The sequence below is a fragment of the Pipra filicauda genome, unplaced genomic scaffold (genome assembly GCF_003945595.2).
Source record: "Pipra filicauda isolate LSUMZ 115617 unplaced genomic scaffold, ASM394559v2 scaffold70_size2993248_pilon, whole genome shotgun sequence".
In the NCBI taxonomy this organism is placed as follows: domain Eukaryota; kingdom Metazoa; phylum Chordata; class Aves; order Passeriformes; family Pipridae; genus Pipra; species Pipra filicauda.
The window spans coordinates 2,336,016-2,347,802 of NW_024104876.1; the positions used below are offsets into that span (position 1 = coordinate 2,336,016).

General features: G+C 44.4%; 1 protein-coding gene across 1 annotated transcript in view; it reads left to right on the forward strand.

Annotated features, from left to right (window-relative positions):
- Positions 1-11,787, forward strand: part of ADAMTS17 (ADAM metallopeptidase with thrombospondin type 1 motif 17) — a 165,563-nt gene that overhangs the window by 87,211 nt on the left and 66,565 nt on the right. The window contains exons 11-13 of the mRNA XM_027714826.2: positions 5,791-5,892; positions 7,156-7,301; positions 11,515-11,681. Coding sequence (XP_027570627.1) covers positions 5,791-5,892; positions 7,156-7,301; positions 11,515-11,681 — 415 coding nt within the window. The remainder of the gene's footprint in view (positions 1-5,790; positions 5,893-7,155; positions 7,302-11,514; positions 11,682-11,787) is intronic.

Sequence of the window (11,787 nt, forward strand, 5' to 3'; positions counted from 1 at the left end):
TGAACTCCTGGTCACCAGCCCTTCAAATCTGCACTTCTGTGCAGTGTCCCTGCAAATTGTCACGTTTCCTTTCATTCTGATGCCTGTTAAGGAGGTTTAATCATGGCCTATCTTATGTTTTAACTGTAGGTTAGAAAAGCCCTTGGTATCACTGCATATATGTAAGGGTGTGTTTTATAGAATGGGTATTGTCACCGAGGTCAGAGGATCAAACCTCGTGTGACACCCTCTGTGTTTGCTGGGTTCACACAGTTTTGTTTGCTCTGATACAGAACATTAACAAATCTGGGAAATGAGTATGTTGAATTTTTGTCCTGTTCTGCAAGGAAAGGAGCAGCACAGGAAAGCAGTTATCTCTCAAGGACCATTTCCTTAGAGTTCTTTAACTGTCAAGGGCCATTTCCACAAGAGTTCAAACAATCTTTGGGGTTCTGAACACTTGTGTCTGATGTTGGTGACTTCCCACTCACGCAAGGGTTCATGAAGAGGCTGTTCATTGAGTTACTGGAATCACACTGATGATAAAACTGATATGAAGGGGAATCAGCTCTAAATGTGTTGGCTCTAAGCAGGCAAGTTGTTGGTCCTGTTCATCTCTGAAGCGTAATGTGCACGTGAGTTTCTGTAAGTTCTGAAGAAACAGGATGATCATCATGTAGTTAAAATAGGGAAATGTTCTTTAAGAAACCTTTTCTAGGGCATCTAAGGAGATCATGATTATTATAATAACAGCTGAGGTGCTTTCTCTCCAGCAGTAAAGAGATTGATTCTTCTTTCTCATTAATGAATATAATCACACATTACGAATTTGTGGGATTGTTGTCCAGTTTTGTTAAAATGAAACATTTGTGGATATCAACTGCTGCCTGAATATTCTTGTATAGTGACTCTTCCTCAAACCTTCCCCTGACTTTTGGATCAGGTCTGTAATTTGGACAGATGTTTCCTTTATTGGACCTACCACTTGTTCCTTGGAATATCAGCAAAGGTCAGCAGCTTGGCCACTGATACATGGATCCAAGTTTCTCAGTTATCTTGTCTGGGACAGCAGGTGGCTCCTTTTCAAAAGTGCCTTCCAATTTTACAGGGTTCCAGTTTGGAACACTTTTCATCTTGTTTTCAACAGCAAGAAGCTCCATCAAACAAAAGTGTTTGGCTCCCTTGTGATCCCTTGTAGGTTGCGGGTTATTTATGCACCCAAAATTGAAGACAGTGGTGGTGTAGAAATTGGGGGTATTGTTTTTGTCACCTTGTTGTGTAAAGAATTCCTCCTCAGAAATGTGCTGTGAGGCTTCAGGAATATTTTCATAGTGTTTTGAACAGGAAAGGGAGAGTAAATTGTGTGTTTATTGGACCTGATAAGTGTTAATTAGGATTCTGTTTATGAGCACATTTTCTCTCAAGGTGAGCCAAAACCTTGGCGAAATACAGGAGTCCTGGTACTTCATTGGAAGCCTGTTTCTAGCCATGCCTGTGTATTATGTGGTCTGCTTCTCCTCTTCCTTAAGGATATTTGCTCTTCCTAAGTCCTTATTCATAATCCCCTCGTTTTGACAGCAAAATTGATTTCATGGTGGTTTAATTCTGCTGTTAGAAATAAGAGGTTCCTCTCTCCAGTGGACAACAGGAACAAATTCATCCTCTGGAGAAATAAGTGTTTCTGGTTTTTGCATGAAAACAAGGTGAAGGAGTGAATGTGTAGGGAATTAATAAGCTTCAGTAGAGTTGTTCCATGATGGCAAAGACATCTTTATTCATTGGATTCTCTTCCTGCTGTGGAGGTTTGGAAGCTCCCCTTCCTTGTGGGTCAATAACCTGAGGCTTTGAGGTGAGGAAGCATCGTGGGCCTTGTGAGGTCCTGGGGCAGCATCACACAGATTTTGGCAGTGGTGGTGATGCAATAGCTGGGAAAGAGGCAGACTCGAGACTTACTGCCTGTGGGCAAAGAGCTGGCTGGATAAATTCTGGCTTCTGCTCGTTTCCAGCTGCAGCACTGAGCTAAGGAACCCAAAATAGATCCCTTCCCTAGAGCCGGGTGAGCCCCGCGCGCTGCGTGTCCGCGCTGGCACACGTGGGATGGAGTCACAGGGAAGGCAAACAGCCTCTTCAGAAACGGCCTGTCTGGGGAAAAAGTATGGAAAGCTGTGAAAGGTGGGCAGGCCCAGAGCCAGACATGTTCCTGGGAGGATCCCAGGAGTTGTCTCTGGATTTACCCTGGATTTAGCTGGAGCAGGCAGTGGGAGCCGGTGGCTGTGACACTGAGCAGAGGAACATTTAATCCCTTTCTGTTCCTCATCTTTCCACCTGTAACAGAAGGATAGAACTTCCTTTATCTCCAAGCTCCCAGGAGTCTGTTTAGGTTGCAAGTTCTTTGAGGAAAACACCTGGCACAGGCAGGCCCCTTTGTCAAATAGATGCCATTGTCACCCCTGTAATTGGAAGGTCATTCATCTGCCCAGCAGATCTCTCCCAGTTTCCAGATCATGACCTCCCTCAGGACTGGTTTTTAACAGCTATGCAGACAAGCTTTCCTATCTCCCAGGAGTTTCTGAGAGACCTTCCTAAAAATTTCATTTTATTTCAATTTCTAAATTTTATTTTCTCTCCGTATAAAATTCCTGAAGGGTTCAGTTGAAAAAGCATTTCATTTTATTTTGAACAAGTAATTTTAAATTTTTATTGAAATACTACTTTTCAGCAGCCATCTCGCTTTTTCAAAAAAATTTTATTTTGCTCTTGGAAATATTTCAGACTGGGAGCTGATCCAAAGATGACCTTTCCCCACAGACAGATTCAACAAATCAATATTTTTCCAGTGCAAAATATCTATCGTTGGAAAATCCTCACTGGCACTTTTTGAATGCTTTGCAGACAGAGGCCTGCCATCTGAAAGCTGCTTGCTGAGTGTAGAATTAGCAGTAATACAGTCCTTTTGATGGCTTCTTCTGTATCAGTGTAAGCTCTGAACTGCCACTCACATACAACAACTTCCTTTCAAGTCCTGCCATTTCTCCCTTGGATATTTCCCCACAAAGTTGGCTGTTTAACCATTAAAAAGTCACTCACTGCGACTGGTTCCCTGTAGCTCTGTTTAATGGGGAGTTTTGTTTGGGTTTCTATTGTAGCCGAGGAGGGTACACGATCTCTTTTGAAATGAGCTATTAACATGATAAAACATCTTGGGAACACACAATAGCAGAGCTGATGGTTTAATCTTTGCTGGGGTATCTGAGAGCTCCATTAAATGCAGGGGACTGCACTAACGAGGGCTGAAGCTTTGTAGTGGTGTGGCACCAGAACACAGAGCTTTTTCTGTAACTGTTTCCTGAAATATGCTTTGCATTTAGGATTCTGAATCAAACATAGGGATGCTATAAAAATCCAATGTTTTCCATACCTCGAAGATGGGAAGTTTCAGAAAGGTTGGTGTTGCTGAAAGAGATGATTCCTTTTTTCCTCTGTAATTCTGTGTGTGTATACATATGTATATATATGTATATATATATAAGCACAGACACACATATATATTTATATATACACAAATACACACATGTGTGTGAATATTTGCACCCTCTGTATCCATAGTCTGGGCCCAGTCCTGGAGTTCTGCAGGTACAGACATACTTTTTGGGGCAGTCTCTGCCCATTGCATCCCCACATCATGGCTCATACCTGGGAAATGTTAGCTGGCTTTAGCACCTTCCACATTTTCGTGGGCTCTGGAGGAGTTCTGCATGCTAACTAAAACTGTACAAAAAGCTGCTTCGTTTTTATGACTTTTGTTTCCATCACCACCTCCTTCTACATCAAAGAGGGGAATTTAACCCTAATTTACACACAGTTATGATCCAGGGACTTGAAGCTGAACCTTAACAAACACTGGCCTTGCCTAATGCACAGCTCTTTAGCCATGGTGCTCATATGTGTCCAGGACAACTTCTTTAGGGATGTAGGGAATTCCATTACATCTTCAGCCAGGGTGTCTTTCTGAGAGAAAACAGAAGCAGAGGGTTTCCTTCTGGGGGCAGGATTTTTGTCTGGATCATTCAAGAGACCAGGCTGGAGTGTGTCTCCTCACATTCTGCTCTTATGCTTTGTGATTTTATGAAAGAGAGGAACTGAAGCTTGGAAAAGTGGAAATACTTGCTGCCTGCATCCTTGATCTCCAGAGCTTCCCATCATTTTACACACCAGTATTCCCCGGCCACCGTTTGGGAGGAGACCTTGCTGGTGGTGCTTTCACACTGTGGTTTGTTGCCCAGATTAGTGTTCTTTCTGTAGAACTTTTGGGCAGTAATTGATGTACTTTTGGATTTTAGTCCTCTCCAGAAGGCAGGGTTTTCCAGAATCTGAGATTTCTGGTGTGGAACAAAGGATTTCTCAGTAAGCTGTGAAATCTCTGCCCTGTCAATGTTTCTGCCTGGCTGTACCTATCCATAAAACTGTGTGATGTCCTTATGGCTAATTGGTGCTTAAGTGCTTTCAGAGCTGTGGGTAAACCACTAATTAGTCACACTCATTTAGTCAAAATTACTAATGCCTGATATTTTCCCATATGCTCTATTAGTTCAGGGAAAATGTCTTGGAAATTCATTGATTTAGGCTTCCCTGGTGTATTTGCTGGTTTTTGTTTGTGTGACGATGACTTTCTGTGTTGTGGTTAATACAGATGTCACTGAATTGTGCCGTCTGCTTCCAGATTTTGGGTTTAAATAGTGCAAAATCCTCTTTCCAGAAAGAAATGTGGAAATAAATCAGGATGCAGATACTGCTGGGATAACTGTTTTGTTTCAGTATGTTCTACATCATCACTGGGACTGGGATTTATCTCGTCTGCACCCTCTCTTGTACTGATCTATTTTATATAGACATGATCAGTTTTATATAGACATACCAACATGCCTGTACACAAAACACACACATGCCCCCACAGTCTCTTACATTACACTGGGAAAGAACCATAAGGTTGAAGTGTGTTGACTCAACTATTTAATGAGGTGCAATAAATCTTGACAAGACCAGCTGGCACTGGAGTCAGGCTTCTCATCTTTTTACCATTACATTGAAATGTGAACAATAGTGGAAAGAAATGTAACTCTTCTTTTTCTTTTTATTTTTTTCTTTATTTTTTTTTGATACTCAGCTATGTAGCACTGTACTGAAATCATCCACTTCCATGGAATGCAAAGCACGGTGGATGCTGTGGAAAATGTTAACGATGCAAAGGCCCCTTTTGCTGGTTCTTTTTCTCAAATTCTGAGAACGTGTTGATCTGGCAGATCACAGAGCTGTGGTCAGCACTGACATCCCTGCACACATGCTGGCTCCTCCTCTGCTGCACAGCACACCATGACATCCTTTCCTCTTTCTCATTGCCCCTTCCCCCAAGGTGCAACACCACCCAGGTGCAGCAGGGTGTTACTTGAGTATCTTCTTTAAAAAATAGGACTAATTAAGCATCTTGGACATCTAAGCACGTGGCGTCGTTCCAAGGCACCCAGTTTGGCCTCTTTTAAGGAACCAGATTTATTCCTGTGAAAAGAAATCTGTTTGAAAAACACACTTCTTGTTTTGGGTAGGTTCCTGTCAGTGGCATCCATCAAACTCTTTCATGTTTCCAGCCCCACCACTTAATGCCAATCGAGCCTTAAAAAATAATTGCCCCCAAACCAACTGGATGCCTCTGGATTCACTTGAGAAGGTCTGCCTGAGCTTTGAAGTGTATCCCATAACGATAGCTGACATCTCCAGAAGGAATAACTGCCCCCCCCCCTTGCTTTGTCATTGCAGCATTTGATGTGTGCTGGGCTCTGGTGCCTGGTGGAAGGAGATACCTCCTGTAAAACCAAGTTGGACCCCCCTCTGGATGGCACCGAGTGTGGCGCAGACAAGGTAATCAAACTGCTCAGCAGCACTTCTTGCTTTCCAGCATTGGGAATAATGTTTCCAAGATGTTCTGGATTTACCATAAACCTGTATTTTCGACTGATTCTGTTACAGAAACTGCTCAATTAACAGCTGGATTGGGTTAAGTCTTCCTGATTTTATATTTAAGTGTATTTCAGTAGCTTCTGGAGGCTTCAGTGGTGAAGTTGTTGTGGTCAGGGCACTCCACAAACTGCAGGAGAAGCCCAGGGCTCGCTGCTGAGGGCACTCCCTGCTGTCACCTCTGCTCAGTGCTGCTGGTGGGGTTTCCTCAGTGAGGTGTTTTTCAGTGTGAGCTGAGCTAGTTGTGTTCTGGGCTGTATTTGAGGTAGAAAGTGAGCATTTGGGGAGTGGAGGAAGATGGGGAAAGAAAAAGAGGCTACTTAAAAACTTTAGTTTCTAATAGTAGCTCAAAATGTTTGAGCTCAAATTCAGTGATGTTCCCTTATTTCAGAGGTATAATTTGCTGTATATATTTTGGAACTTGACTGGTTTGGTAACTGCCACCCACCACTTAACTGGTTTTGGACTCTAATATTTTTTGTATATTGTATGGTTGGGGAGGTAAGAAGGGGTAAAATTAAAAAGGCTGTTGCTGAAATCAAAGGTTAAAGAACTTTGCTTGCAAATAAACAATGAAAAGAAAAGCTGGGCCCTGGAAAGCGTGACAAGGAAACTGAGACAAAAGGTTTTTAGATCTGAGTTTTTGTAGCTACAGGAGTCCTGGTGACTCTCTTAGCAGTGTCACATCCTGGACAGGCCAAGTTTGCTGCTTGGTCAGGAGCCAGCCACCTATTAGAATCAAAGAGGTTTGGGGCTTTAGCCAAGTTAGGTCCAAAATACTTCAATTATTTTGTACATCCTGGGAATAGTGCTGATGAAGGCATTGCTTTGGGGTATAATTTCTTGGACTGGGTTTCTATGAATAGTGGGGCTTTAAGTCTTAGCACTTAGGTAATAATCTGCTTTATAAAGCAAGGGGCTCAATTCTGTGATTATTTTTTTTAATGACAGAACTGCTTTCAGGGGTTTGTTGAGAGTGACACTTAAAATTTCTGTGTTTCACCTCCTCCCTCTCTCCTTCTCCCACCTCCCTCTCACCTTGAACCTCTAGAAAGGTAAACACGGGCTTGTCGTAACCCCTCAGACACCCTTTGAAGTCCACCTGAGCAGGAATGTTTGCAGGATCAGGGCTCCTTTGCAGGCTGTGCTAACACAGTTCCATTGCAGTGGTGCCGAGCTGGGGAGTGTGTCAGTAAAACCCCCATCCCTGAGCACGTGGATGGGGACTGGAGCGTGTGGAGCCAGTGGAGCATGTGCAGCCGGACCTGCGGCACCGGAGTGCGCTTCCGGCAGAGGAAATGCGACAACCCCCCGTAAGTCTTCACTTCCTCGGGGTTCTTTCCACGTGTAGCACTTGGACAGTCCTTGCTGCAGGAGTGCAGGGAGGGAACAGGCAGCAGAGCTGTGCAAAGGCCGTGATTTCTCCTTCGCGAGCAGCAAAACCCAGGTCAGAGTTCCTGGAGCGGCTTGGAGTGAAGTGGGTTTTGTGGAAGCGGCTCAAAGGGTCACCACTGGAAGTGGCCCCATTGCAGTGTTTCAGACATAGATAAAATTGAATTGAAAACATGTAGTTTGGCAGAAAAAGTGGTGCTGTGTTTGCTCTCCAGCACTGCAGTGAATGAGGGGGGGCTGATCTGGGTCTACAGGCCAAACTGAGCCGATGTCTTGAGAGATCAGCTTTGCAGGGAGTGCTGGCTCTGGGCTTGGGAAGCAGAAGAGTGGCTGACACTGGTCATCTCAGTGTCCCAGAGCTGTGTTTGTAAAGCACCTTGAGTTATTCTGTATGGCAGGAAGTGCTGCATAAGAAAAGGAAAGTGTTCATACACACAGAGTGCCATGGGTGCTGTTTAGCTCTTGAACAGTGACTACAAATAATCCTGTGCTCTCTGCTTGGCTTTTTTCTAATTCAGGAGAAAATGGAAGTGTTGTTATCTCCTATGTGCTGTCCTTCATCCCTCAGGTCAGCTGAGGCCCATCTGGAAGTCTCTTTCTCATATGGGAGGCCTGAACAGGTTACCATGGTGCCATTTAACTGCCCACCCTGTCTGTGTGCATTATAACTTCTCCCAGTCTTGAGAGCAGCCCTCCAAGCACTGTACCTCTCATTTTATTCAGATTTTAAGTTTTTCTCCACAGAAAAATCACAGGAAGCTTTGCTTTTTAAATTGGGGCTGAAATTCTGGCTCACAACACAGTCCCTTTGAAGGCATGCCTGGATGATGGATAGGCTCACACTGGCTGCTGTTGACCTGTATTCATGTGAAAGGGATATTTTTGTTTATTCCTCTCCTTATATAACACTGAGCCGCAGTTGAATGTCTGTAATGTCCAGGTTTGATTTTTACCAGCTGATTTTCCTGAACAAGGATCTGAACTGGTTCCTTTGCTGTCAGCTACAGTGCTGACCAAACCTTAATCCATTCATCATCGTTCCTTCAATCACAGGAAATGCTCCCTCCAGCACTGCACACAGATTTTAAAATTCTCTTGCTCATATACATTCTTGGCTGGGGATACACACGTGATCTTTTGCTTCAGATTCCTGGCATCAGCCCACTCCTGCAGCTGGTTTATTCACTGTCCAAAAACATTGGCTAAGGGATTTATCTTTTATTTTATATATATTTGGTCTTGGGATATTTTTTTTTTAACAGGAATCTTTGCTCCTGCCAGCTGACTCTTGAGCCTGTGGGACTATCAGTATTTTTCAACCAGTTGCTTCACTGTTTGATTTGGTTTTTCCTCTCAGTAATTTCTTTGAGCATTTACATGCATTGCCTCCACATGGTTGTAAGGAGTGTGTCATGAGCCAGTGTGCACGTGCAGCCTTTGGAGTTGTGCTGCCTCTTGCTCTTGTCTGGGCTTTGGACTCTTGCTGTGCAGGGGGATTGAAGAGAAAACCACTGGCTTAAAGAGAACATCTAAATGAGGTCTCCACGCCTTCTTCAGTCCCCTCTTGTCGTGTAAAAGGGTCACAGCAGTATAAATGGGCTTTGATTTCTTCAGTTCCATTAGTGGGTGGATTCTCTTGGCATAAATACAGTGGAAGGTGGCTGTGAAGTTGTCTACCAGGAGATCTCACACAGTCACTGTTTGAGGCGTGTGCCAAGGTGGGCTGGAATTACTGTGTTTATTGGAAATCCCGGGCAGTGCTTGAGCTCACAGTACACAGGGCTTGGGACCTGGCATTACAGAGATCCTTCCCTTTGGATTCTTTTCCAATGCCCAAACTCGTGGCCTCAGCATTTGGAAAGGTGGAAGGGACACAAGGATGAAGCCACAAAAATGAAGTGAAGCAGGAAGAGAAAGATGTAGGAACAAGTGCTTGGTAATTGTCTGTGGGAGACCAGAGAGAGTGTCTCTTGCTGTTCCTCTTGCATGATGAAACCTTCAGGATCCTTTTTCAAGGCCTGTGATACCAAAATACTATTCCAGAGGTCAGTTACATAAAAATAAAAAATTCTATATTCCCAACCCAGACAGAGCATGGCAGAGCTGTGTGCTGTCCAGTTCTCTGACAGCCTGTCCATGTCTGTTTATCTGCTTGTCCTGAACCCCTTGAATAAATCCTGGATATTCTTCTACTGTTTTGCAAGGGTTAGTGTAGTAGAAAGCAGCAGTGTGCTACCAAAAATATGATGCTGTTGGACAGAGGGGAGCTGAGCTGAGAAGGTCCAGTTGGGTATACAGTTTTCTTTGTAGGGTTACTGGGAGTAGAAACTTGCCCTGGATCTGCAGGATACTCTGTTGTTTTATGGCTGATGAGTGCATGCAAGTCTTCAAGTTTGGGAGAAATTACATTGGGGGAGGCAGCTCATTTTACTCCTTAATTAGAAAGGGAAGACAGGCCGGGCTTCTGAAGGGCAGAACAGAGGAGCACTGGACAAAAGGCCTGGAGTTCCTGCAGCTTCCACTGTCTGGGAATGGTGGGTGCTCCATAAGTACCTTTCTTGATGGATTTAGCTGCTACTTTAGTATTACCAGTGACCATATTGCCAACAGTGAGAGCTGATTGATTCTAGTCTGCACTGGCAAACTCATGGGAATTCCCTCATGAATTACTGACATCTGAAGATAAAAACCAAAGCAGCTGCTGATGTAAGCAGTTGTCCTGCTGTGTCTCCTGCTCCGTGGCCATCCACTTGATCCTCTGCTTTTGAGAGGGTGCTCTGTTACTCTTTGGGTGTTCTGACTGCTCCCTTTTGTTATTGTGTTTTCCCTGTACCCACAAACATGCACAGTCACCTACATCCAGTGGCTCCATCTCCTCTGCTGTAGCCGGAGGGATGGTGCTGAAACCAAAGTCTGTGTGTCTGGTGTGTTCATGTGAGTGCAGGGTCTGTGTAGGAAGGAGCCTGTGTTGTGCTCCCAGGCATCTGGACACAGTATCTGTCCCACAGTCTGAGGCACAGACAATCCCCCCAGAAGGTTCTGCAGCACTCCCAGCACAGCTTCTGCCTCACACGTGTCCATGGCAGAGGGAGGTGTCAGCAGAGCGTGTAGGCGATGTCCAGGCTGTGCTGGTGACTCTCTGTGATGTTCCAGTGTCACTGGAGATCAGCATTTCCATTAAAAAACACCCCAAACACTCGTTCTGGGATTAATGGAGCTACTGTAAAAATTTGATCTAGGCTGGGATTTGGCATTAAGCTTTTCTGTGAAGAATCACACATTTCTGTTGCACCAAATGCTGGATTCATCCAGGCCAGCACAGGTAGGAAATCAAAGGCCCAGTCCTGTGGCCAGTGGTACATGAACAGGGCAACTCCTGCTATGACCACTGACACAAATAAATGATGTACAATGAGGGCCTTGCTTTCCAATTAGCTGAGTGATATAACCTGATGTTCATTGCTCTTCAGGGAGGGAGGGGGGAGAAGCTTTTGGAATGAACTGCCTTACTGCTAAAAACTGGAATTTGGCTGGAGTTGCTTTTTATAGCCATCTGTTAAAGAAGAGTAAGAACATGACCTTATCCATCTTCACTGATTACAGCTGGGGAGAGATAGGTATGTGACAAATTCAGGAGAGTGTTAGCAAGTAGCTAAAGAAATTATCTGTTAGGATGGCCGAGTCTTTTTTGTTTGTTTGTTTGTGTATTGTTTTATTTTGCAAAGAAAATGCAGGCTATTGTTGAGAGTTTGAGTTTTCCTTCTTCTCTGGGGATTCATAAATAAGAACAAATAGGTTTTGCAGATGCTTAATCCCCATGTTGGAGTAGTTGCCTTTCCTGCATGTTTAGAAAACAAATGTGTAAAATGGAATGGTTTTCATGGGTGGAGATTATCTGCTGCACAGATTTTTTTCTGGGTGCCCTGTTTACAGTGCAGGTTGTAGCTGCTTCTGTGTTATCTTAATTTCAAACTGCTGAAGACAACCTTAGAGGACATGTGCTGAGCAGACTTGATTAAGAGTGTCTGAGGCAGAGGCAAAGCAAATGGTGGGAGGAGAAAGGTGAAATGTTCTGGGTTGCTGCCTCTGCCTTGGGTGTTTGGTGCTGACCCTGGTTTGTCTTTCCTGCCATAGCCCAGGGCCAGGTGGGAAGAACTGCCGTGGAGCCAGCGTGGAGCACACGGTGTGTGAGAACTTACCCTGCCCCAAAGGTGTGCCAAGCTTCAGGGACCAGCAGTGCCAGGCCCATGACAGGTACACCAACAAGAAGAAAAGCCTCCTGACAGCTGTCATCGTTGATGGTGAGGTTTTTTTCATCTTCCTCTGGAATTCTTTGCTGTTCTTTCACTGCAGCTTCTTGATTTCGTTTGCAGGGCTCCCATTTGTTGGTAAGAAGGTTAGAAAATG